Genomic DNA, 22,171 nt, shown 5'->3' on the forward strand with positions numbered 1-22,171 from the left:
CTGTCTCTCTCTCTCTCTTCCCTCTGCTCCACTCTCCCTCCTGCTTCCTGTCTCTGTCTCTCTCTCTCTCTTCCCTCTGCTCCACTCTCTCTCCTGCTTCCTGTCTCTGTCTGTCTCCCTCTTCCCTATGCTCCACTCTCCCTCCTGCTTCCTGTCTCTGTCTCTCTCTCTTCACTCTGCTCCACTCTTCCTCCTGCTTCCTGTCTCTGTCTCTCTCTCTCTCTTCCCTCTGTTTCACTCTCCCTCCTGCTTCCTGTCTCTGTCTCTCTCTCTGTCTTCCCTCTGCTCCACTCTCCCTCCTGCTTCCTGTCTATGTCTATGTCTCTCTCTTCCCTCTGCTCCACTCTCCCTCCTGCTTCCTGTCTCTGTCTCTCTCTCTCTCTTCCCTCTACTCCACTTCCCCTCCTGTCTCTGTCTCTCTCTCTCTCTTCCCTCTGCTCCACTCTCCCTCCTGCTTCCTGTCTCTGTCTCTCTCTCTTCACTCTGCTCCACTCTCCCTCCTGCTTCCTGTCTCTCTCTCTCTCTTCCCTCTGTTCCACTCTCCCTCCTGCTTCCTGTCTATGTCTATGTCTCTCTCTTCCCTCTGTTCCACTCTCCCTCCTGCTTCCTGTCTATGTCTATGTCTCTCTCTTCACTCTGCTCCACTCTCCCTCCTGCTTCCTGTCTCTCTCTCTCTCTTCCCTCTGTTCCACTCTCCCTCCTGCTTCCTGTCTATGTCTATGTCTCTCTCTTCCCTCTGCTCCAATCTCCCTCCTGCTTCCTGTCTCTGTCTCTCTCTCTTCCCTCTGCTCCACTCTCCCTCCTGCTTCCTGTCTCTGTCTCTCTCTCTCTTCCCTCTGCTCCACTCTCCCTCCTGCTTCCTGTCTCTGTCTCTCGCTCTCTCTTCCCTCTACTCCACTCTCCCTCCTGCTTCCTGTCTCTGTCTCTCTCTCTCTTCCCTCTGCTCCACTCTCCCTCCTGCTTCCTGTCTCTTTTTTCCTCTCTTCACATCCCTCTTGTATTTTTTCTGTTGTCATCTCTCTACACTTTTCCTTGGATGGAATGTGATATAAGGCCTCTTTCGCCAATCTCTTTATCGACCCGCTCTCTCTGTCCCACACACACACACACACACACACACACACACACACACACACACACACACACACACACACACACACACACACACACACACACACACACACACACACACACACACACACACACACACTTTTACTGCCTGGTTGACCTCTGAGAGAGACCACTCAACTCAGTCCCTTCTGACCCACTCCAGACAAACTACAAGACCAGGAGATGGAGGGAAGAGGAGAGAGAGATGGGAGAGAGGAGAGGAAAGAGGGAGGGGGTAGAGGGTAAAGGAGAGATAGAGGAAGAGGGGAGCAAAGAGGAAAGAGAAAGCAGAAAAAAGTGTGGGAGAAGAGTAAACAGGGCAATGGGTAAAGGAAGGAGCTATATGAAGAAGGGAGCACAGGGGAGAAAGTAAAGGTGAGAGGTAGTGGGGAGAGAGAAGAGAGAGAAAGAGAAGAGAGAGAGGTAGTGGGGAGAGAGAAGTGAGAGAAAGTAAAGGTGAGAGGTAGTGGGGAGAGAGAAGAGAGAGAAAGTAAAGGTGAGAGGTAGTGGGGAGAGAGAAGAGAGAGAAAGAGAAGAGAGAGGAACAGGAGAGAGATAAAAAGGACTCAGGTTTCCCCAACATCAGTCCCACTGCACCTAAAGTGATGATGTTCCAACAACAACCCCCATCATCATTCTGTAACCACTATGTCCTGGGGGAGAACCCTTCTGTGCTCCAGTGCTTGATTGACATTCCATTTGTCCCATGAAAGGTGACTGTCTCAACCTCTACAAATAGAAATGTGTCCATATTTCTAGATTCCTGCTCTGGCTTTAGACGCTATTCCCACAAACACACGTCACTCCAATCGGATGATAGTGTTTAACTTCTGACACTGAACAGGATTATGTTATTTCTTTCTGTGCATCACAAAGTTTCCTTTTTCTAATGAAATGACAAAAGCAATGTCATTCTGTATGGAACAACAAAGAATACTTCTATCATGCTCCTGAGTTCCATTTCCTCATGGTTTTGTGACTTTTCAAAAGATGCGTCCGTAATAAATGTCATTATTCCCCTCTCTTGAATATTCTATTCCATATTTTTATGTTAATATATGGTATACTTCTACATCTATATTGCATACTTTTATAGGTATCTGAGAATACACTGCATCTATCAGACCGTGATTATCATAATGTTCCCTTCACATCAATCATTCATTCATAATGCACCTACTCAACAGTAAACACACACACACACTCTATTTTCTCCCGTCTGCATACTTGAACTATAATACCGTGGGAGGGGCGTAGAGTTAATGTGAGTGAGGGAAAGGCATCACAGTAGGTGCCCCCCCCCCCCACACACACACACACACACATACATATACACACACACACACACACACACAGACACACACACACACACGGTAATATGAGAGAAGAAAGCATCACGGTAGATAAATGCAGAAAGGGGGAAAACTCCAATCACAACTTCCTTCAATCACTGTACAGTACGGAAAGGCACATTTGAATATTTCCTACCTGAAAGTACGAATACTATACAATTTTAATCACTATTTAACATGTAGATGCTTTTTGTGTCTCTCAGGTTTGGCTTTTTCAGCATAAAAGATTGGGGGAAGAGGTACAGCTAGTAATGTCTTTGGCAGAGAGGAGAAAAACATGGTTTAAATGTCTCTGATGAAGAATCACTTAAAGAACAATGAGACAGAGAGAGAGATGGCCGGCGACTGTGGAGAAAAAGAGAGTGAGAGAGAGAGTGCATAGAAATTCTTTATGAAGGTGTTTTAGTTAAGTAGAGCGATGGAGGAAAGTTTAGTTCACCTCTAAGAGCATTTGATCTGCTCTCATCCTCCTCTTGTATGATGGAATACAAGATATATTACAGTAGAACAGAACAGAATGCAATACAATACAATACTATACAATAGAACAAAATAGAATAGAATTGAATATTGGGAATCTACTAACTGGATTATCTAAATTCTCTACTTAATTTCTACTCCCTAACTTGCTTCATTCTAGGGGGGTGGGGGTGAGAAGAGGAGGAAGGGAGACGAGGAGAAAAAATAAATAGCCGACCCACTGTCTTTCCTTACCACAGCACAAGGTTCTCTCTCTCTCTCTCTTGCTCTCTCTCTTGCTCTCTCTCTCCCTTTCTCTTTTTCTCTCTGAGGAAGAGGATCATAACAAACCTATACCGTTGTAAACTTGAATTAACCTAACCCACAATCTACCATACTGTAACACACACTGTAATGTCCTAAACAGAATACTTCCATACTATACTTCCACATTAGCCAGGCTATCAGAAGGTGTTCTCATACCCTTAATAAGGGCCCTCAAGAGAAGCCCTAAAGAGGGAAAGGAGTCAGTGAACTAAGCCTACGGTATAAATCCACTGACCCTTCTCATCAATGATGCAGAATAAGAGAACAGAAACATGATTACCCTTTTAGCTGCTATGGGAGAGGGGGAGAGAATGAGAGAGGAGGGAGAGAGCAGGGGAGAGATGAGAGAGGAGGGAGAGAGCAGGAGAGAGATGATAGAGCAGGAGAGAGGAGGGAGAGAGGGGGAGAGAATGAGAGAGGAGGAAGAGGGGGAGAGAATGAGAGAGGAGGGAGAGGGGGAGAGAGATGAGAGAGGAGGGGGAGAGAGATGAGAGAGGAGGGAGAGAGCAGGGGAGAGATGAGAGAGGAGGGAGAGAGCAGGAGAGAGATGAGAGAGCAGGAGAGAGGAGGGAGAGAGGGGGAGAGAATGAGAGAGGAGGAAGAGGGGGAGAGAATGAGAGAGGAGGGAGAGGGGGAGAGAGATGAGAGAGGAGGGGGAGAGAGGTGAGAGAGAAGGGAGAGGGGGAGAGAATGAGAGAGGAGGGAGAGGGGGGAGAATGAGAGAGGAGGACGAGAGCAGGAGAGAGATGAGAGAGGGGGGAGAGAGCAGGAGAGAGATGAGAGAGGAGGGAGAGAGGGGGAGAGAATGAGAGAGGAGGAAGAGGGGGAGAGAATGAGAGAGGAGGGAGACAGGGAGAGAATGAGAGAGGAGGGAGAGGGGAGAGGGGGAGAGAGATGAGAGAGGAGGGGGAGAGAGGTGAGAGAGAAGGGAGAGGGGGAGAGAATGAGAGAGGAGGGAGAGGGGGGGAATGAGAGAGGAGGACGAGAGCAGGAGAGAGATGAGAGAGGGGGAGAGAGGAAGACAGAGAGAGTTGAGAGAGGAAGAGAGGGGGAGAGAGAGATGAGGTACTCATCATCATTAATGCTTTAGATTAGTAATGACAGATACAGTTACAGTATTGTTATATCAGTAATATCTCATGTCAAGTGTTTTTATTAAGGATGACGTGTTTGGATAGTCTCTGGGGAGAGATGACATTGATCTGTTAAGAATTACTCTGATAGGGTGATTCTTACACACACACACACACACACACACACACACACACACACACACACACACACACACACACACACACACACACACACACACACACACACACACACACACACAGCTTATTAGGATATAATTACAATTTGACCTTTAGTAATTAAAAAACAGGTAAACAATCATGTATAATACAGTTAAATCACAATATGAATAGCATTTCCTCTTACAGGGCAACTTTCAATTTATCATCATCACAGCCACTGAGTTGGAAATGATGCCCTCTCAAGATAAGAGACGTGCTTATTGTTTGATTAATTCGTTCAGACCTGGCTATTATAATCTCCTCTCCACTATAACAGCTTGATCAGGAGTCAGGAGGTAATTTCATTGAGGTGACATGTTATCTAAACTACAGGAATAAAAAGCTATTATGCTAATATCATCTCATAGTCATCAATCATCCGCGATAGAGCTTTCACATCATTCCTTGTTCCACCTCTGATGTAGTGTGTGTGTGTGTGTGTGTGTGTGTGTGTGTGTGTGTGTGTGTGTGTGTGTGTGTGTGTGTGTGTGTGTGTGTGTGTGTGTGTGTGTGTGTGCGTGCGTGCGTGCGTGCGTGTGTGTGTGTGTGTGTGTGTGTGTGTGTGTCGGAGGGAGAGATTTGAACACATCCTCATTATATTTACCGGGACCCCGGGGCGGTGTGTGCGCTCGTGTGGAAACAAAAATCTTTAAGCGAGCAGGTCTGTCGTTCACAGACACCGGCAATAACGGGAAGGAGTCTATGGTTTTAGACAGTTTGGAGAAACTATCCAGAGCTATATAGTTGTATTTTCTTTCATGTCTTGTAGTTCAACGAAAGCAGACTTTGATACGTTTATTCTTCAAGATAATTTGGAGGAATTTAGGCCTATACCTTCGTTTTTTTCTCAATGAAAGCAGGCTTTTCTAACTCAGTGATGCATTTTGACCACTTTTAATTTATTTAATATATTGTGTATTATTTTACACATTTGTATTTCTCCACGAAATGGGGCTAAATCGAAGGTCCTGTACTAAATATGCGTTACTGAAGGAGATGACCAGTAGTTGTGCACGCGGGAGTCCATGTGACGTCAGAGAGACAGGCGAGTTAAAAGCAGAGAGCGCATCAGGAGTGGCATGGTTGGTTTGTGGATCATAGATCACAACATCCCTGCCTCTTTGGACTGCAAATAATGTGTTTCACCAGACTGACTGGACGGTAAACATATTCATTAATTCAGCGCGTCACCAACCGTCAACCGACTTGGACACCTGAGCCATCCCCCAAAAAACATCCCAAGGGAGAATTGCTCTATAGCTGATATTTCTCTAATACCTCAATAGAAGAGCCGAAGAACAGCTGAAGCAGACTGTTCATTACAAACCAAATCTTGGGTCCCGGCACTTTACCCGGAGTGGAAAGCAGTGTGTCTTGGTGTTGATTTGATTCAGTCAAAGTTACCTTTACGCACAGATCTAGCACACGTGTAACTTACCCAGATTCCACCTTCGGAACTGACCTTAGATCAGCGTCTACGGGCTACTTGATCCTGATGCATTGATGAGTGACAGTTGGACATTGTGCTCGTGCTTGATCCTTTAAAGTTTGCCGACATTCACTGATGTTTGATATCATGGCTTACCCGCAGCTAGGATACCCCTACTCACCCACGCACCAGGTAATGCTCTTTCACTAAATTAGAAGAAACTTGAAAGAAATTGTGGTGAAGGAAAACATAGTTTGTTTCTGTACTTTATAAGCTAGTGTCTCCGGTTTTGCAGATACATCACATAGCCTACGTTTAGTTTGTTTTACAAAATAACTGTAATTTATTGGTAGCCTTTTTCGTTGTGTGCTCATGTATTGCGTATTGTCTATATTTTTCCGAAATAATGTTTTCTTGTTTTCGCGCCAGTTCCTCATGAGCACGAGCTCTTTGGCCAACTGCTTCGAGCCTGGCGGAAGGTCTCTCCTGGACTCAGGTGTGACGCATCCCTCTCCCCAGCCTCTTCGGTGCCCAGTGTATGAGAGCAGACTGCTCGGCTCCCCGGGCCAGGAGATACCAACCCCGGCTATAGGTCTGGGTGTGTATGGAGCTGGCTATGGAAAGAGCCAAGGGTACTATGGCACCTGCGGAGGCGACGCAACAGCTCTATATGCCAGGGTAGGTAGGCTTTTTTTCTATATTGACTTTCTTTCTTTTTTTCTTCTTTTTTCACTTAATTGGTCATGTCAGCGAAAATAAAAAGGACAAACCTTTGACCAATTCGTGCGCACTGGACTGATCCATATCTGTGGTGAGCAAAGTAGACTAAACAAAACATAATTGACTCCGTTTTTGAAAGGTTTTGTCAAGTTATGTCAATGAAAGTTGATTTCATATCTGCAGGGAACCTTGGAGTCCAAAGATGGAGCGTCTGCACATGTGGGGGCCTCTCAAACCCCTGCATACTATCCATATGATTACGCATTTGGGCAGTATCCATATGACCGATATGGGTATGTCTACTAAACATGTTATCTGTTTCTAAATAACTTGTAATTCTTGTAAACATCAAAATATGATCTAAATAGGAGAAATAGGAATAAAGCATGCGTCATTGATGCATAGCATAGTTCCATTTACACATGCATATCTCTTGGACATATAATATGTCAAACACCAAGTACAAGGAGGAAAAAATACAATATTTGAAAACGAAGCTCCAGCACATCTTAGATCCATTAAACATAATGTGAAAAATGCAATATTTGGAAGAGTTTCTCTGTCAAATTCACCCCTATTCTGACACCACTCCCCTCACCTCCCTTCTCCCAGGTATGGGTCATCAGTGGACAGTGCCGCAGCACGGAGGAAGAACGCCACCAGGGAGACCACCAGCACTCTGAAGGCCTGGCTGCAGGAGCACCAGAAGAACCCATATCCCACCAAGGGAGAGAAGATCATGCTGGCCATCATCACCAAGATGACACTTACACAGGTAACAACTGGCTCAGTGTTTGGGGATGAATATGTTAGTTGGAGCTCTTCTGAACTTATCATGTGTTACAGTACATGCACGATCGAGGAGTACTAGGCACTGGTTAATCACAGAAGAAGATTACATCCCACAGAAATGTGTCTTCTGCTTTATCCTAAAGCCTCCTAAAGACCCAAATACACATACATACGATGCCCCTGGAGCAGGTTTAGGGGTTAAGTGCCGTGCTCAGGGCCACAACAGTAGGCTTGGGAATTTATCAAATATGTAATGATTTATTAATGTGTTTGTTCATTCAGGTGTCCACGTGGTTTGCCAATGCACGGCGGAGGTTGAAGAAGGAGAACAAAGTCACATGGTCACCACGAGCCAATAAAAGCTCTGACGAGAGGGGCTGTGAAGATGACAGTGATGGTGTGGAGGGATTGCAAGAGGAGGAGCCAATCAAACGCGAGATAGATGTTGATGGTGAGTGCATGTGTACCATAGATTTATATCATTAACTAGAAGAACCCATTAACATGCTACCCGCTCTCACAGTCAACTCAGAATTAGATGTTCATCCATGTTTCTCAAACTTGAAATTTGGAAGTTGTTCCAAACGTCAAATTTCGAAGTGTTTATGGTTAAGTTCAGGCAGTAACTCCAAATTCTTAAAGTGAGGCATTAACTCTGAATGGTTAAGGTAATGGTTAAGGTATCGCTGGATTCAAACTTGCAACCTTTGGAATCAGAGGCAGATGCTTACTGTTTCCCCTAGTGGATGGTTTCCATGTCATTTCCCGACATCCTCAGACATGGATGGATGTCGAATACTGACTGGTATCACGAGTGACCTGGCTGTTAAAATGGCTTCCCATTAATTTATATGGAAGTTGCTTTCTATCCGTCCTGTCAAATTTGTGATTGTTATAACATCTATGTATTTTTTGGTTGTAGACTCTGTAACGGGGAGGTGTGTGGACCTAAAACAGAGTGACCTGGAGGACTTTGATCTGCTGGAGTCAGATGGTTCTGACTGCGACCCTAAACACCGGTTTCACACCAAAGACACCCCAGTACACACACCACCGGACCAGCGCCACCACCCCAAAGACCCTTCCAACAGTCCACTCACACATACCCCAGACACACTCCGACACGGGAATGAACGATTGCCACAGTCAGCAGATTGCCTCAAAAACACACCAGACCACGACCGAACAACCAACTCATTCTACACTGAACGGGACCTGCGAAGTACAGAGAGCAGCAAACCTAACATCTGGTCCACTGCACAAACTGCTACTATCCAACCTGAGTTCCCTCCATGCATGCACACAGCCACCCCCAGCGAGTCCCTCTCCCCAGGGGGGTATCCGACTGAAGTACCCCACCTGAAGGTGAGGGCGGCTGAGCAGCAGGACTCGCCGGTCGCTACTCTGAGAGATTGGGTGGACGGGGTCTTCCACGACCCGCTGTTCAGACAGAGTTCCTTTAAACCTGTGCTGTCCAAGTCAGCCATGGACAGGGTGTGGATTGGGTTAAATGGATAGGCGATGGAAGGCAGAACTCTGTTGAACATGTTACCTCGTCTCTGCAGTATGTATCGACTTCCTTAGAGAGACATACAGAGACTGCTATCCTCTCACCATTTGAATTAACTCAACCTGAGCAGAAGGCTATCTGAACTCCTTATGATACTACATGCTTCCATGCCTTTTTTTGTTTTAGAAAAATGTCAATACATTAATGCACATAAACGTCAGTATAATGAAGTTATAATGACAAACATCAGAACAATGACGTTTTGCATAAATATCAAATTCAGACTACTTTCACTTTAAATGCATTTTTAAATGAGTGGAAAAAAGAGGGATTCAATCCCTTTGGACACTAAGAAAAGCAAAGTAGTAGCCTACCTATTCTCCCAGTAAAATGATCCCCACATTCAACAGATTAGAAAGTTCTGGATTGTTGAATCACTAAAACACACTGATAATATGTTGTTTTATGATCTGGGAAGTGGGGACACAGAGTATCCTAGTGGCTTACACCTTTTCCAGACCTGTTATAATAACCTGAAGCATGACAGCACAATGTTTCCTCTTAAACCAAGTAGTGCATAATATACAGTATGTTTTGCTTATGATCACATCTGATAGACATATTTCACACTTCTTGCACTAAAGTCCGATTGCAGTTGTTGAGTCACGGAAATAAACACTTTTTTTTTGCAGAATGATGTTCTCTGTTGAGTGTGATTTCTCCTTGCGTTCGCTCTCCATGGTGCTGAAACAGGGTGCGTTGTTGACCAGCCTATAGCCTACGTTTTGCAAATGCAACTATCTTACATTTGTTATTAAGGCAAAATTGAAAGGATTAACCTTTATGGGTGCCTTGTGTTCGCTCTCCATGGTGCTGAAATTGTGTCGAGTAAACCAACATCTACTAAATCACATGCGCATATATCAGAGCCTAGTAATGACATTAAATATATATATATATATATTTATATATATATATGTATATAATAATAACCATATTATTACCTATTATATTTCTAGGTTTATTTTACATTTTGTATTGAACTTTCAATTTCCTCCAAGACTAAATATTTTGCACATATAGTTCCTCAATTAATGCACCTTGGAGTGCGAGAGAGAGTGTAGGATATTTCTCCCTCATTTATGTGTGTGTGTGTGTGTGTGTGTGTGTGTGTGTGTGTGTGTGTGTGTGTGTGTGTGTGTGTGTGTGTGTGTGTGTGTGTGTGTGTGTGTGTGTGTGTGTGTGTGTGTGTGTGTGTGTGTAAAAGGCGGCAAGCTGGGCATCGTTGAGCCGTGACTAATTCCAACACAGAGGACAGGGCTGCTAAATTGTTAAATCGATGCCACTTCCACAGCGGGCCCAGATATAGCAGCAATCAGCGATGCGTCTCTTTTCATTAGGCGGCTTTTGACTGCATCAACCTGGGACCATGAGCTGCGCATCCACCGCTCTCTAAACGGGTCATGATAAAATATACTCCATTATAGAATATACTCCATTAGCGAAGAGTTGAGCTCCTTAACACACTTCTTAATCTAATAGCTTTATCTCCACTGACTTCATGCAATATCTTCTTATTATCCCACTGAAGGGATAGGAGTAGCCTAGGCCTAACATTTTAAGAGATCCATGACATGATGCCATTCAACCCGAGGGTTGAGTGAGACTTTTCAACAGTTTGAATAATACATGGCATGAGAGGAATCGAATGGATGAATAATATTGATACAAATCAGTTAAAATTCGATCTGGTAAACATCTTGTAAATATATATAGTAAAGGCCTACATCATGGACTTCTTTTGATTCTTTGAATTACCCCACCCATCATATAATTATCACTTTATAAGATGCTTCATTAATGTCGTTGCATCAAACCAAATTAGTAAGATATAACATTATAGACCTACAGTAATAGCTTTCCCACCCTAAAATCCTACAATATCAACAAAACCTTAAGTTGTCAAAAACAATAAATTATTCAACATAACTTCACGAATTTTAGGCTTCCTAAAATGTTCCATAAACACTTCCTAAATAAGAGTTGAAGAACAATTATGGGGTCCAGGATGGATAAACTACTTTTCCCTCTCTCTTCCTTTCTCCTGCGTTTTCGGTTTAGGAAAGATAATAAAGTATTCAACAGAGATCTTCCGAGGCCTTGTATGGAATTAACCATTTCAGTCTAAATAATTCAAGAAGTATTCAACCGAGAATTCCATTCTTTTTCTGTTTCATAAATAAATTAGATTTAAGATGATAAATAATGACATCTGGCTCTTCCTGTAAAGTTTACTTTCTTGAGCACGATGAATGGAGCCATAATATAACAAACAATCCTCTAGTCTTATTCACAGAGAGCTAACTAAGGATTATAAAAGTGGTATGGTGATTAGACTATACAATAGACAATCTCTGAAATGTTGCTCTAGGCTATCATTCCATTTTATTCAATTGCAATTTGTGAGATGATAAACTCCCAACCCCGAATGAGAACTCTACAATGAGCCAAAGCACACAATAATACGCATATATCGAAAGGTTCAAAATTAACCACCCCCAAAGTTCAGTGTGCTTATATCATCCATGCCGTTTAGCTCTGAGGTGAGAGGAGATGTGAGGGCAAAGATATGAAGCGATGGGAGGAGAGAGGGAGAATGCGCTTAACGGGACTGGAGTACCTGTTTGCACCCTCATCTGCTGCGGGGACAGGGGCCCCAAGTACTGGAGAGCACTAGCCTATCTTGCAGAGCACTGCACTGCTGAGTGGCAACTTGAAGGTTTTCTCACTATGGGTTATGTTCAATACTGCATTGGTTCCATGTCTCTGTCTGTCCAGTTGAGATGTGAATCCGTTCTCCAACCTCTCTTTGTCCTTTCTCCCTCTTTACCCTTCTCTGACATCCTATGTCTTTCCTTCCATTCCTTTCTCCTCTCCTCCTCCTCTCTTACAGTACCTCTACTCTTGCTAAATTCTCTCATCCTTTTGCGCCTCTCTCCTTCCTCTCTGTCATCTCCTCCTCTCCTCTCACCCTCTCTTCTACCCCCTCCTCTCCCCCTTCACTTCCCCCCTCATCAACTTCAACCATAGACACAGTCTAGACACACAAACAATATATCCCACCCTGCCTCTCGTCTCTCCCTCTCTCTCTCTCTCTCTCTCTCTCTCTCTCTCTCTCTCTCTCTCTCTCTCTCTCTCTCTCGCTCTCTCTCACTTCTCTCACACGACACCATGCTCTGTGGGCCAGATAATGCAATTAAGCCATAGTGTGTTTAATGCCCCAGTCTAGTAGAGCAGCAGAGACAGGTCGGACCTGATGTTAGCTTGTCTGTTTCACACCAGTAAATAAAACAGCCCACCCACTGCACACCCTGTGGGGACGGATCATGCAAACATTTATAGGCAAGCATCTGTCAAATGCCTGAGCAGTGCATGTCTTTCTTTCAACATAAAGTCTGCCTTTACATTTAGATTTTTGTAAGTGGTGGAACTGTAGAAATATAATTACGTGAACAGGCAAAGCCCTTCAGATGACAGCAATTTCACAGGTATACAGCGCCTTCAAAAAGTATTCAAACCCCTTTACTTTTTCCACATTTTGTTATGTTGTTAAGCCTTATTCTAAAACGGATTAAATAATCCCCCCCCTCACCAATCAACACACAATACCATATAATGACAAAGCAAAAACAGTTTGTAGAAATTTTTGCAAATATTGTTTTTGTTGTTTAATATTACGTTTACATAAGTATTCATACCCTTTACTCAGTAATTTGTTGCAGCACCTTTGTCAGCGATTACAGCATCGATTCTACTTGGGTATGACATTACAAACTTGGCACACCTGTATTTGGGGAGTTTCTCCCATTCTTCTCTGCAGATCCTCTCAAGCTCTGTCAGGTTGGATGGGGAGTGTTGCTGCACAGCTATTTTCAGGGTTCTCCAGAGATGTTCGATCAGGTTCAAGTCCGGGCTCTGGCTGGGCCACTCAAGGACATTCAGAGACTTGTCCCAAAGCCACTCCTGCCTTGTCTTGCCTGTGTGCTTAGGGTCGTTGTCCTGTTGGAAGGTGAACCTTCACCCCAGTCTGAGGACCTGAGCACTCTGGAGCAGGTTTTCATCAAGGATCTCTCTGTACTTTTCTCCATTCATCTTTCCCTCCATCCTGATTCGTCTCCCAGTTCCTGCCCCTGAAAAACATCCCCACAGCATGATGCTGCCACCACCATGCTTCACCGTAGGGATGATGCCAGGTTTCTTCCAGACGTGACACTTGGCATTCAGGCCAAATAGTTCCATCTTGGTTTCATCAGACCAGAGAATCTTGTTTCTCATGGTCTGAGAGTCTTTAGGTGCCTTTTGGCAAACTCCAAGCGGGCTGTCATGTGCCTTTTACTGAGGAGTGGCTTCTGGCTGGCCACTCTACCATAAAGGCCTGATTGGTGGAGTGCTGCATAAATGGTTGTTCTTCTGGAAGGTTCTTCCATCTCCACAGAGGAACTCTAGACCTTTGTCAGTGTGACCATCGGGTTCTTGGTCACCTCCCTGACCAAGGCCCTTCTCCCTGATTGCTCAGTTTGGCCAGGTGGCCAGCTCTAGGAAGAGTCTTGGTGGTTCCAAAGTTCTTCCATTTAAAAAGGATGGAGGCCACTGTGTTCTTGGGGACCTTCAATGCTGCAGATATTTGTTGGTACCCTTCCCCAGATCTGTGCCTCGGACACAATGCTGTCTCGGAGCTCTACGAACAATTCCATGGCTTGGTTTTTGCTCTGTTATGCACTGTCAACTGTTCGGACCTCATATAGACAGGTGTGTGCCTTTCCAAATCATGTCCAAACAATTGAATTTACCACAGGTGGACTCCATATAAATAAAGTATTTCTGTTTTTGATTTTTAAAAACATTAGCAAAAATGTGTGTAGATTGCTGAGGGATTTGTTTTATTTGATCCATTTTAGAATAAGGCTGTACCGTAACAAAATGTGGAAAAAGTCAAGAGGTCTGAAGACTTTCAGAGGGCACTGTATACGGGTGGAACTATGTACAACATTCATGTATATATTGTGATCATTGTAATAGAATTTCATTCCATCTCCCACAATAAGGTGGTAGCCCTGTTTATAGTTCACCGTCAGTCTTTTCAGAATATCTAACTTGGAAGGTATGTGGAAGGGTGTTTCTGCAGACTCCAGGGGAGGAAGAAGTTCATTCCTTTAAGAGCATTCTATTGACTTCTCCTATGCTGTCTACACCTTCAGTCTAACACCTAGCCCACTCAACAGCCTCATTCACACACACACACACACACACACACACACACACACACACACACACACACACACACACACACACACACACACACACACACACACACACACACACACACACACACACACACACACACACACACACACACACTTATATGAATGCACACTCTCTCCCCCCTTCCAGATACACACCACGGCCACACCATTCTTTCCTGTGTCCTGTCACACACACACACACTCAAATCGTATGAGGCTATCAGAGTGCTGAGAGCTAACTCTCTCTCCAGACTCTGTCACGTCACCCCCCTTAGCGGAGGTGTCTGCTTCCCCCAGCTACCCTCTCTGTCCCTGGCACTAGAACATGTCACATTGTCTACATGATAAAGGTCACGTCTGTACTCTGTTACTTCAGCTGAGTAGGAGGAAGTCCCTCCAAGACAATGATCTATGGTCAGTTATGAGTTTTATACACTTAATGGTAAAGGTTAGGATTGAAGGATGGTGAGCTGATCCTAGACCTGTGTCTATGGGCAGATTAGACCCAGAGTGACTTTAGGAAAGTGAAGGTTAGATAATTGACTAAAGTGAGAGCAGGGGTCGCTCCTTAGTAAGGCTGGAGGCTCAATAATGTGACAGATCTTAGAGGTACAATCTTTTAATGGGGCAATTAAACGGTGAGAAATTGTATTTTATGTTGAGAATGCAGTGATTATAGAGGGAAAGAGCGAGCGAGCGAGAGAGTGCGTGTGTGTGTGTGTGTGTGTGTGTGTGTGTGTGTGTGTGTGTGTGTGTGTTTGCGTGTGTGTAGAGAGGAAATTCAATGGCATTTATCCTCATTATCTTCTGCATAGAGGAATCTATTGGAGATTTTTACTAACCTGTTCTCCACACACAAAACATACCTTCACTTTCCTTTGTCTGCATAAGAAACAACAGAACTTTGAAGATATTCTCAAAAAGGACTCATTATTAAATAAAAGCCGGATGGAAGGATTGCTGTGTAAATCATACTCCTTCAATAACAGCATTTCCTGTCAATAACATTTCTATGCGTTTTCTCTTTCTGTAAAAAAAAGTGATTTGACAGCTTGCACTCATCTTAGACAGTGAAGATAAGCTTAATTGCACATCAGACTAAAATAAGTTTGACTAAAGGATTTGATCAATTCTACTTACAGATTCCTCTCAGTATTGCATCTCTATATCTATTACCTGGTCAGAGTATTTTAGAGGGATGAATAATTGAAAAAGGTGCTGTTTTATTCAACACAATTCATATGCTCAGTTTCATCTGAAGATTTCGCTCAGAGCAATGCCCCAACCAGCCAAGCACCTGCAACCTATACACACACACCTCTTAACCAGCCAGTGTGTGTCTCACTAAAACCTCCACGCCTTTCAACCTCTCAACTCCTTAACCCTGACCGAACATCCTTTCTAACAATGGCCTCCTCTTCTCTCTTTCAATCACCCATCCCTGGTCTGACTATGAATGAGTCTTACCCTCTTACCATAGCATCAAACCCTCTCTTCCTGTGTCACCAGGACCAATTATATCAGCTTGGATGCTCTCCTCCCAACCTGAGTGCCATGGTGTGGAAAACGCTGTTCCAATGGCTGCCTGCATCGCCAGACTGGGACAGGACAGGATAGCTCTAGCACTGCCTGTCTGTATCTGTAGCCCAGCCCTACTACACCCTGCCTAGGCCAATTTGGCATGCACCGGTCTATGGAGAATAAGCCTGCTGAAATATATATATGATCTTCTTCAAACATGTATTGTTCCACACGGCTGTTCTCTATCAGACTGGAGCTCCCCTGACATCTTCAAGAGGTGGTAGAGGGCAGCTGACTTACAGGCTCGGAAATGTGGGAGTGAGCATGGGCGGATTGGCTGTCTGTCAATTCTGGCAAATGCCAGAAAGGCCACACCATATTTTATTAGTCTGGACTGGTCGAAACTGACAAAAAAAATCTAAACTCAGCAAAAAAAGAAACGCCCTCTCACTGTCAACTGCGTTTTATTTTCAGCAAACTTAACATGTGTAAATATTTGTATGAACATAACAAGGTTCAACAACTGAGACAAAAACTGAACAAGTTCAACAGACATGTGACTAACAGAAATGGAATAATGTGTCCCTGAACAAAGGGGGGGGTCAAAATCAAAGGTAACAGTCAGTATCTGGTGTGGCCACCAGCTGCATTAAGTACTGCAGTGCATCTCCTACTCATGGACTGCACCAGATTTGTCAGTTCTTGCTGTGAGATGTTACCCCACTCTTCCACCAAGGCACCTGCAAGCTCCCGGACATTTCTGGGGGGAATGGCTCTAGCCCTCACCCTCCGATCCAACAGGTCCCAGACCTGCTCAATGGGATTGAGATCCGGGCTCTTCGCTGGCCATGGCAGAACACTGACATTCCTGTCTTGCAGGAAATCACGCACAGAACGAGCAGTATGGCTGGTGGCATTGTCATGCTGGAGGGTCATGTCAGGATGAGACTGCAGGAAGGGTACCACATGAGGGAGGAGGATGTCTACCCTGTAGCGCACAGCGTTGAGATTGCCTGCAATGACAACAAGCTCAGTTCGATGATGCTGTGACACACCGCCCCAGACCATGAGAACCCTCCACCTCCAAATCGATCCCGCTCCAGAGTACAGGCCTCGGTGTAACACTCAATCCGTCCATCACCCCTGGTGAGACAATCCCGTGACTCGTCAGTGAGAAGAGCACTTTTTGCCAGTCCTGTCTGGTCCAGCGACGGTGGGTTTGTGCCCATAGGCGACGTTGTTGTCGGTGATGTCTGGTGAGGACCTGCCTTACAACAGGCCTACAAGCCCTCAGTCCAGCCTCTCTCAGCCTATTTCGGACAATCTGAGCACTGATGGAGGGATTGTGCGTTCCTGGTGTAACTCAGGCAGTTGTTGTTGCCATCCTGTACCTGTCCCGCATGTGTTTTTCGGATGTACCGATCCTGTGCAGGTGTTGTTACACGTGGTCTGCCACTGCGAGGACGATCAGCTGTCCGTCCTGTCTCCCTGTAGCGCTGTCTTACGCATCTCACAGTACGGACATTGCAATTTATTGCCCTGGCCACATCTGCAGTCCTCATGCCTCCTTGTAGCATGCCTAAGGCACGTTAATGCAGATGAGCAGGGACCCTGGGCATCTTTATTTTTGTGTTTTTCAGTCAGTAGAAAGGCCTCTTTAGTGTCCTAAGTTTTCATAACTGTGACCTTAATTGCCTACCGTCTGTAAGGTGTTAGTGTCTTAACGACCGTTCCACAGGTGCATGTTCATGAATTGTTTATGGTTCATTGAACAAGCATGGGAAACAGTGTTTAAACCCATTACAATGTAGATCTGCGAAGTTATTTGGATTTTTACGAATTATCTTTGAAAGACAGGGTCCTGAAAAGGGACGTTTCTTTTTTTGCTGAGTTTATAATCTAAAAAAAATACTGGACACGGCCCGGCGGCCCATGAGCCTTTTTTTAAATTACTTTTGTGCTATTTCTCTGTTGCCATAATCATCTATATTGAGCATTTGGCTGACCAGTGGGCAACGGCCGGCTCCCCTACCAAGATAGGCCTGAGCTGAGGTGGCGCAAATTCGCATTCAAAGTCAAATGCGGATCATCAAAGCGAGTAAGACCCGCTCTGACTCTGTCAGTCACTCAGTCAAAACAGAAAACAGATGTAGTGATATCGTAAATACCTCATATGCAACTACTAATAAGACTAATCCATTAGCCTATTAACAATTGTTTCTGAATTCATAAAGATGATTAGCAATATGCAAGAGACTATGGTTGAGTTACACTAATAGGTCATGAAGAAATGTCTGAGAATGGATTCTAAATACAACTGTATTTAATTACTTTGTAAAGCGAATGGATTCACATACAAGGCCTAAATCTTAAGTTACAAGGCATTAACACGCGTTACAAGGCATTATTCAGAGCATGGTCAGAGAGAGAGAGAGAAACCATAGCCTGAAAGGCCATGCCCCAAAAGCCCATGGGGTGGAAAGAGAAAGAAAGAGTATCTCACCACAGCAGGTCAGGAACAAACAAGAGAAAGAACAACTAACCTTTTATAAGCATCTGAGTTGTTTGGATTGAAAACCTGAGTTGTTGACCAATAGTATTACTGCAAAGTTAACCTCCAATCATATATCAGATCTACAGGATGTAACCTTTGCTTCTCAGAGGTGTGACAATGGGGGTTGGCAAGACCAACACAGAGAATGTTGAATTCCTAAGACAACACATAGAACATTTATGCATACAGCTGATAAGAAGAGTGAATTCTGGGGCTGGGATGCCCTACATGGTAGGGTAACGCCAAAAAAGGGCTTGAGGCCACTGCTAAATGTGTGAAATTAACCGACTTATTTTCTAAAAGTTCTGGTCCGACACATTGGTGCGGCTGGCTTCCGGGTTGGATGCGCGCTGTGTTAAGAAGCAGTGCGGCTTGGTTGGGTTGTGTTTCGGAGGACGCATGGCTTTCGACCTTCGTCTCTCCCGAGCCCGTACGGGAGTCGTAGCGATGAGACAAGACAATAACTACTAACAATTGGATACCACGAAATTGGGGAGAAAAAGGGGGTAAAAAATGTATAAATAAATTTTAAAAATGTAGAAAAGTCAAGGGGTCTGAATACTTCTTGAATGCATTGTAAATTGTTTATTATGGATACTTAAAATAAAGTGTTACCGTTGCTGGGTGATGCTTGATTTAGCAGCACAGACATCTCAGCTGCAGCAGTCAAGTGTAGTGGACGTAGGGAGGGAGGGAGGGAGAGAGCGAGAGAGAGACTTGCTGTCAGTTTATTGATATTTTCAGTGTACAAAACATTAGGAACACCTGCTCTTTCCATTACATAGACTGACCCGTTGAATCCAGTTGAAAGCTATGATCCCTTATTGATGTCACTTGTTGAATCCACTTCTATCAGCATAGATGAAGGGCAGGAGACAGGTTAAAGAAGGATTTTTAAGCCTTGAGACAATTGAGACATGGATTGTGTGTGTGCCATTCAGATGGTGAATGGGCAAGACAAAAGATTTAAGTGCCTTTGAACGGGCAAGAACTCAAGAACTGCAAAGCTGCTGGGTTTTTCACGCTCAACAGTTTCCCGTGTGTATCAAGAATGGTCCCCCACCCAAAGGACTTCCAGCCAACTTGACACAACTGTGGGAAGCATTGGAGTCAACATGGGCCAGCATCCCTGTGGAATGCATTCAACACCTTGTAGAGTCCATGTCCCAACAAATTGACGTTGTTTAGAGGGCAAAAGGGGTGACACTCAATATTAGGAAGGTGTTCCTAATGATTTGTACACTCAGTGTATACGTAATAGTAATTAACCCTTAGGATAGGGGGGAGATATATGACGGTCAGGCACTTCTATTTTCAATATAACTAGCTTTCATAAGGTATTATGAGCCAATAATCATCTATTAGGCATTTATTCAGTAAATTCAGTCTTTCCTTATCTAATACATGTGTTTATTCATTCACAACTAACCCTATGATGTTGCTGGGCACAGCACAGGCAGTGTGGTCCCCTGGTCTTCTAATACCAGTGCTGTGGGAAAGGAGGGTTGGCTTAGCAGAGACAGCGCAGAGGTGAGTGCAGTGGAGGTATGAAGAAACCAGAGACACAGATGTACTGCCAGTTCCTTAATATGTTGGCTCTATATATTAGTAACACTTTATTTTAAGGGTTCGTAATAAACCATCTATAAATTGTGTGTTCACCATTTATGAATCATTACTCCCACATTAATAAACCATTTACTAATCATTAGTAAAGTATTTCTGCAGTGCCTAATCTAAAGTTAGTGTTATTTATATTTATTTAACTAGGCAGTCTAGTCTGGCCTACCCCGGCCAATCCCTAACCCCTACCAAGTTGGGCTAATTGTGCGCCGCCCTATGGGACTCCCAATCACGGCCGGTTGTGATACAGCCTGGAATCAAACCAGGGTCTGTAGTGACGCCTCTAGCACTGAGATGCAGTGCCTTAGACCGCTGCGCCACTCGGGAGCCCCACTGGAGTTGCTAACCAAGACGACATTGAATGTCCTGAGTGGCCTAGTTACAGTTTGACTTAAATCAGCTTGAAAATATATGGCAAGACTTGAAAATGGCAGTCTAGCAATGATCAACAACCAAGCTTGAAGATTTTTTTAAAGAATAACGTGCAAATATTGAACAATTCAGGTGTACAAAGCTCTTAAGAGACTTACCCAAAAAGACTCACAGCTGTAATTTCTGCAAAAGGTGGTTCTAACACGTATTGACTCAGGGGTGTGAATACTTATGTAAATTAGATATTTCTGTATTTTCAATAAATTGCTAACAATTCAAAAAACATGATTTCACTTTGTCATTGTGTGTAGATGAGAGAAAAAATATATTTAATCAATGTTGAATTCAGGCTGTAACAATAAGTCTAGGAGTGATGTGGGCTGCTGTGGCTAAATTGCCAGGGCTGAATTGTAGCCCCAGTCCGCCCCTGGGAGTGAGGGGGAATGGGGAGTGGAGGGCTGGATGAATGCAGGAGGAGTTCTTTAAGGATATCCCTGGTCCCTGTGAAGAGGGCCTTCATATGGGGTCTACCCCCATTTTAACTATTGCTTAGGTGTTCAAAGATTACCATTGCAATATTTTACAGATTAATTAACCGCATTGATAGTTTACTAAAATTAAAACACATTTTAGATTTTATTTACACCATCCAATGTGACTATTGAGTATCATGCCTTGTTGTGCATGTATGAACAATGCTGGAATAAAAGTGATTATGTACTGATATGATTGATTTGATTTATTCAGATCCCCATTAGCCAACACCAATGGAGACAGCTAGTCTTACTGTGGTCTGACACATCATGAAAAAGACATTACAGACAAAATACTTCGCAATTTACATACATTTAAAAGTAGTGTGTATCTATCAATTACACATGTCAGTACAGACACACAAGTAAGTCACATGGGGTGAGGTGTTGCTTTATTTGTTTTTTGAAACCAGGTTTGCTGTTCAATTGTGCTATAGATGGGAGTTCCATGCACTCATGGCTCTGTATAATACTGTTTCCTTGAATTTGTTCTGGACCTGGGGACTGTGAAAAGACCCCTGGTGGCATGTCTGGTGGGGAAAGTTTGTGTGTACGTTGACTATGCAAACAATTTGGAATTTCCAACACATTAGAAAAACAAGCAGTCAGTATTTCCTCAACTCAGCCAAGAGAGACTGGCATGCATAGTACTAATATTAACCCTCTGATTACAATGAAGAGCAAGATGTGCCGCTATGTTCTGGTCCAGCTGCAGTTTGTTTTGCTACGTTGGTGGATATGTCTAATGAAAAATTAAGATACCAGCACTGGAAGTGCCACTTGAACAGAATAACTATTTAATAAGCCACTGTGTTTTTGCTACAAACACACACAGAATAACTCTTTAATAAGCCATTGTGTTTTTGCCACACACAGAATAACTCTTTAATAAGCCATTGTGTTTTTGCCACACACAGAATAACTCTTTAGTCCCATGTCAAAACTAACCACATCACAGCTTCTACAGTAACCACAACACCCTGTCTGTCTTTCACCTTGTCGTTTCACTGAATTATTTATTGCATGAGCACTTTTGACAAGTCAGACGATGCTGCCCTCTGGCAGTGGGATGGGGAACTGTAAAATTTTAAAAATCCCAGATGTTTTTCTGCAGGGTCCAGAAATACAACTCATTGCGATTACCATTGTGACATTTACTAGTCTCTCCTGGGAACCTTGATTTGGGTCTGTGTGCCAAGACTAGGCATTTACCAACTGTCAAAGCTTCCATATGCATATACCCCCCACTCATAGGAACTCATACAGAGACAGGA

General features: G+C 43.9%; 1 protein-coding gene across 1 annotated transcript; it reads left to right on the top strand.

Annotated features, from left to right (window-relative positions):
* The first annotated feature begins 6,116 nt into the window (after nucleotides 1-6,116).
* On the top strand, nucleotides 6,117-8,999 carry LOC120022063 (iroquois-class homeodomain protein irx-4-A-like). Its single transcript, XM_038965857.1, has 6 exons — nucleotides 6,117-6,161; nucleotides 6,399-6,647; nucleotides 6,873-6,982; nucleotides 7,302-7,464; nucleotides 7,764-7,932; nucleotides 8,404-8,999. Exons 1-6 carry the CDS (start codon nucleotides 6,117-6,119, stop codon nucleotides 8,997-8,999), a joined length of 1,332 nt encoding a protein of 443 aa, XP_038821785.1.
* The last annotated feature ends 13,172 nt before the right edge of the window (nucleotides 9,000-22,171 follow it).

The sequence above is a fragment of the Salvelinus namaycush genome, chromosome 27, assembly GCF_016432855.1.
Source record: "Salvelinus namaycush isolate Seneca chromosome 27, SaNama_1.0, whole genome shotgun sequence".
Classification (NCBI taxonomy): Eukaryota; Metazoa; Chordata; class Actinopteri; order Salmoniformes; family Salmonidae; genus Salvelinus; species Salvelinus namaycush.

Excerpts from the sequence above, each read along its gene's own strand:
- LOC120022063 (XM_038965857.1), top strand. The coding sequence starts at position 6,117 with ATGGCTTACCCGCAGCTAGGATACCCCTACTCACCCACGCACCAG. Across the intron at positions 6,648-6,872 it reads CAACAGCTCTATATGCCAGG|GGAACCTTGGAGTCCAAAGA; the intron begins GTAGGTAGGCTT and ends TCATATCTGCAG. Across the intron at positions 7,465-7,763 it reads CCAAGATGACACTTACACAG|GTGTCCACGTGGTTTGCCAA; the intron begins GTAACAACTGGC and ends TTGTTCATTCAG.